The sequence below is a fragment of the Coccinella septempunctata genome, chromosome 9, assembly GCF_907165205.1.
Source record: "Coccinella septempunctata chromosome 9, icCocSept1.1, whole genome shotgun sequence".
In the NCBI taxonomy this organism is placed as follows: domain Eukaryota; kingdom Metazoa; phylum Arthropoda; class Insecta; order Coleoptera; family Coccinellidae; genus Coccinella; species Coccinella septempunctata.
Window position 1 is genome coordinate 4470112 of NC_058197.1, and position 5525 is coordinate 4475636.

The 5525-nt window shown below is 44.0% G+C and overlaps 1 protein-coding gene across 1 annotated transcript; it reads right to left on the minus strand.

Annotated features, from left to right (window-relative positions):
* Positions 1 to 1596: 1596 nt before the first annotated feature.
* LOC123320996 lies at positions 1597 to 4797 on the minus strand. The gene has a single exon (XM_044908496.1). The coding sequence runs from the start codon at positions 4795 to 4797 to the stop codon at positions 1597 to 1599; it is 3201 nt and encodes a 1066-aa protein (XP_044764431.1).
* Between the last annotated feature and the right edge of the window lie 728 nt (positions 4798 to 5525).

Below are 5525 nucleotides of genomic sequence, written 5' to 3' on the forward strand. Positions count from 1 at the left end.
GTTAACCGGACTTAGTAGATTTCACCGTGAAAAATTTAATCCCCTATTTCATCGTGGATTCAATTTTTCAACCGGAGCCGGGGAGATGTAACGAGAGGGTAGTTTTCGAACCTACCCCCTCATTTTAGAATCATTATTTTAGTTTTCATTTTTAAATAATTTTATTTTGAATTAATTTTCCGAGAAATCTTTTCGAATTTCCAATTCAGGATTCCGACATCGTTCGGAATTGTAAACATACCGCACCGTTTTTATTCCGTTTTTATTTCCTAAAAACGATGTCGCACCGTATAAAACATCCTGAATTGGAAGATAACCGAGTTTTTTGTTCGCTAGCACAGATAAGTCGAAATTAAGACGTTTTCATCGACGCAAAATTACCGAATTTCGACTGTCGGGCACATCTGATTTCCGCACCCCCCCTGTGGGTATAAAATCAGATGTTCCCCCGCAGGCCACTTCACTTACGATTTTCACTTACATTCGACTTACGCTTGATTTGCTGTTTCATTAATCGCCTTACCTTCCGCCGTTGAATTTTATTAGAAGATTTCTTTTGAGTTTTGGGTTTCACCGTTCAGAATATAAATTTTTAGTTTTTTTTTTCTCTCTCTGTAATTATTGTGCACCATATTGGGTGATTTTGAAATTGACGAGTGCAAGTGGCCAAGCCAAAGGTAAGACGACACGCCGTTATTTTCTTTTATATTGGAACTTCAGCCTCCCTTCATCCCTTCCTACCCCGGTTTCAGCTCCACTCCTACTGTTAAAGCACCCCGCTGGCGTGGATACTCAGGGGGCGCGGAGACACTTTGGAGTGGCAGAAAACCTTCCTCTATCCCTTCCTACCCCGGGTTAAGTTCCACCCCTATTGATAAAGCACCCCGCTGGCGTGGATACTCATGGGGTGCGGAGGCACTCTGGAGTGGCTAACCCTCTTTCCTTCCCCGTTGTTTCGACGCTCACTTCAGTTGCTATCGAAGAACCCCGCTGGCGTGGACACTCAGGGGGCGAAGAGCGCAACTAGGGGTGAGCTGTTGTGAATCTGTGCCGTCGTTCATCCCCACGCCTGGCTGAAGACCCGATATCTGTCCGTCAAGTGTACGTCTCAGGTTCTGGCTGGCGAACAAGTCCGTTAACCCCCGTATAACGATTGAGATCGGATCCCGTGCTATTCCGTCCGTCTTGTCCGTCTTTCGAATCACTGTAAAATTTAGTAGTAGTGCCATTTGTGTTCCCCTTTTCGACGAATAAAAGTTGTATACGTTGATTCTGCCTATCATTGTGCGTCGCTAACACCCTAGACACCAGGGAGCCCTGTCTCCGGCTAGCAGCTGCCAGGGTAGGTTTGCTATTCTCCCTTAAAGAATAGCTGGCGCTCGAGTCCGCCGAGGAAAACCCCGTTACAATGTCTCATTCATGAATGAATACGAGAACCTCGGACACAGGACCAAAATAAATACGTCGAATGATTCAATTCGAAATATATTTTTTTTTTTTTTTTTTTTTTTTTTTTTTTTTTTTTTTTTTTTTTTTTTTGCCAATCACCTTTACAGGGGAGTACGAGAAACCACCGGGCAATATGCCAAGGTGGGATCACGAGCAATGGAGAAATCGTCGGACAATGCGTGTTGTTCCCAATATCACCTCTTTCTGAGCACTCGAAATAACATAGCCATCCAGCTCCAGCAGCATTGTGTTCACGGAAAGATGTTCTTCAACAAGCCCGTTTACCGAGACTACCAGTGGAACAACGGCTACTTGCTTTAACTGGTACATTTCTTTTAAGTTGAATGACAAGTCATAGTATTTACTAATTTTTTCCGTGTACGCCCTAGAGATATTATCATCCGATGGTACTGTGATGTCTATAATATAACAAATTTTGCTTTCTTTTTTGAACAGAACGATATCCGGTCGGTTGTTCGCCACTGGTCTTTCGGTCACTATCGTGGTATCCCAATATAATTTATAGGATTCGTTCTCGAGGACACCCTCAGGTAAGTAGAGATGATTTTTTTTCTTGACTTTGAGGAGATTGTATTTCAGCGCAATGGCCTGGTGATAAATTTTCGCCATTTGGTTGTGCCTGTCGGTATATTCTCTAGGCGCAAGGATGGAGCACCCAGATGTCACGTGCTGAATATGCTCTCGTCCCTGCCCGCATTTCCGACACAAATCAGTGGTCAGGTGTTGTCCTGCAATGTTTTTAAGGTAGGATCTGGTTGGAACCACCTGATCCTGTATTGCGAGCAACCTGCCTTCGGTCTCAGGAAAGAGATAGCCCGCTTTCATGTAAGTCAATGATTCTGCCTTATTTACGTTATTGTTTTCTAGATTGTTGGGGTATCTACCATGCAGAGCTTTAGCCTTCCATTCTTCCCGAAAACTTTGCTGAGTGCGGACCGGCGGAGCGAATCCTGAGTCCGAGAGCCGCAATGGAGAGCATCCCACATCGATCGCCCGAAGGGTCCTGAAGTAAGGTGAGTTCTGCTGCATAAAATATTCCCTCAATCTTATTACGGTCTTATTGTGAGCTGTTTCTAAATTAACCAATCCTCTTCCGCCCAGGTGTCTTTGGAGGTAGAGTCTAGCCACGGAGGAGTGTGGGTGATGTACTCCGTATTTCGTCAAGATGGTTCGAATTTTTGTATCCAAGGCTTGCAACTCCGTAGTCGACCAGGTGAGTACTCCGAAAGTGTATGTCATTATCGGCATAGCCCACGTATTCAAAGCCAGAAACAGTGATCTTGAATTGAGTTTGGACCTAAGCAACTGACCCACACGCCACAATAGTTTTTTGGTAAAGGCTTCTTTCATTTCAGCATTCTTAATTTCTAAGGCCTGTTGTATGCCCAAATATTTATATGTCTCATCTTTGTCCAGAGTCTGAATGGCGTCCTGATCAAGGAAGCTAGAATCACTCTCACTGATTTTTCCCCTTTTCACAGTAAGCCTTGCGCATTTATCTAGACCCATTTGCATTCTTATGGCCTCACTGAATGTAGCTACGATCTGTATCTGTTTTGCCAGTTCTTCATCATTAGATGCATACAGCTTAAGGTCATCGATATAAAGCTGATGGGTTATTTTAATTTTTTTAATTCTATCTAGAATATATCCGTATTTTTGGTTGTTAATCAGTGCACTTAGGGGGTTCAATGCCAAGCAGAACCATAGAGGACTCAGTGTATCCCCCTGAAACAGTCCCCGTTTGATTTCGATGTCAGCCGTCTTCAGCACACCCGCTTCAGATCTCAGCACAAGCGAAGTGTGCCATCCGCTCATAAGATGTTTTAGGAGGTTTATTATCGAGTCACATATTCCGTACATGCTCAAAACTTTGAGCAACCACGAGTGGGGCACAGAATCGAACGCTTTTCTATAGTCTATCCATGCCACCGAGATGTTTCGTAGTTTTTTCCTTGCGTGTTTGGTAATAATTAGATCCGATATCAGGAGTTCCTTCGCGCCCATAGTTTTGGATTTGCATCCGTTCTGTTCTTTAGCTAGAATGTTATTGGTTCTCAGGTAGTTGTTGATATGTCGCGTTAGCACTCCAGTTAGTAGTTTATAAATTGTTGGCAAACATGTTACTGGCCTGTAGTTTGCTGGATTCTCTGACTCGGATCCCTTTGGTAGCATGTATGTTATTCCGCTAGTCATGTAAGTGGGGACCAGCTCAGGTTTCTCCAAACATTTTTGAAACAGGCGAGCTAGGGAAGAGTGAACTGACCCAAAATGTTTCCACCAGAAGTTATGGATGTTGTCAACTCCTGGTGCGGCCCAGTTATTCGCGGACTTCAAGACCCACTGTACGTCTGTTACATCTATATGTACCTCACTCATAATACTTTTCCCTGATTGATCCTCCACGTCCTTCAGCCAGTCAGCACCCTCATCGTGACTGACCTCCTCGCTCCATATCTTACTCCAAAAGGCCTCCATACTCCCACATCCCGGTGGTGGGCCATCAGGCTTCAGCCCCCCCTCCAAGTTACGAAAAAATTCCTTTTGATTCGCATAATACAGACGGTTGTTTCTATACCTCTTAGTCCTGTCATTATAACGCCGCAATCTAGCCCCTAATGCTTTTATTTTTTGTTTAAGGTTGTCTGCTGCTAACCTGATCTTATTATGGAAATCGCCCGCACCAAGCCTTAGCTTATACTGTTTTGCTATGATCTTCATTGATTTCATTACTCTCCTGGACGGTTGCTGTGTGGAAAGGTAAGTATGAATGCTACCAAGTTTACTTCTATATGTAATGATCTTTTTTTCTAGGCGTGTCTTCCATGGCGGATCACCAGAAGGCCTCCTCATCTCAACCGGCGATTCCGTCTTACCCTGGAGTTCAGCAACAGTTATGGCCCCCGCATAAACCATATCCACAATTTGTAGAAGAGAGTGGTCCCTGTCAATGATCCTTGACAGTATCTTGTCGACCGCACTCATATCTTCTTTGAGCTTTCTGCAGTGCCTGAGTCTCGGGATTTTTGGCCTAATTTTTGGATCCATTCCTCTGAACTTCAACAGGTTCCTGTTCAACGCTGCAAAAATGTGAGCCTGTGAGCCCACTCCTTCGCCCCGGATATTCTCGTCCTCAGGTGCCAGTTCATTATTTTCATGAGGAACTATTTCAACAATGGTTTCGTCACTCTCATTTCCAAGAATTATGTCTGGCCAACAGCTGTTTTCTATCATACTCAACTCTGTCCGGGGTATCTTTTCTTCATTCAATATCCAGCGAACTCTATTTGCTATATGCTGGGCATATGTGCGTCTATCCGGTCTCATGTCATTCCAAATCTCATTTAAGGTACGCATATAGTTTATTCCTCTTCCGCCCGCTAACTTCATCGCTATATAGTGTGCGCGAATAGCCGTAGAATTATCCTCATGTGTCCAGCGCATACGCCTGTCCTGGTGCAGTTGTTGTTGCTGGGAAGTGGTGGGCCGATCTATTGATACGGCCAAACCACCTTCACCTTCACTTAGTTGTGCAGGACGTGGCCTTACGGTTCCAGAGCGGAGGTAGGCGCCGCTCACCCCACCTGATCCTCCGCCGAGCTGATCCTCTGGACGGTTCCGAAGGGAGCCAGCCCGCAGCTCCCTACCGCCCTGAGAATTATTTTGACTTGCGAGAGCAAATTAACTTGCACACCAGATCCAGGTTGCTAACCTAGAACGATGGTTGACTAGGGTCCGCGGGGGCGTCACTCCCCGATAGCCTTTCGACCACCCTGCGGTATATATATATATATATATATATATATATATATATATATATATATATATATATATATATATATATATATGTATATATATATATATATATATATATATATATAGTTATAAAGTGTTAATACCACCTCCAAAATAGTAACTCGTTTAACGCTCTCACCTCATATATATCGATGTCACCTCCGATTTCGGAGGTGACATCGTTTTGCCTTGTTTTTTAGCTTGTTAGATTCAGGAGGCTTCAGGGATCAACATATCAAAAAATCGTTTTGAGGTCACAA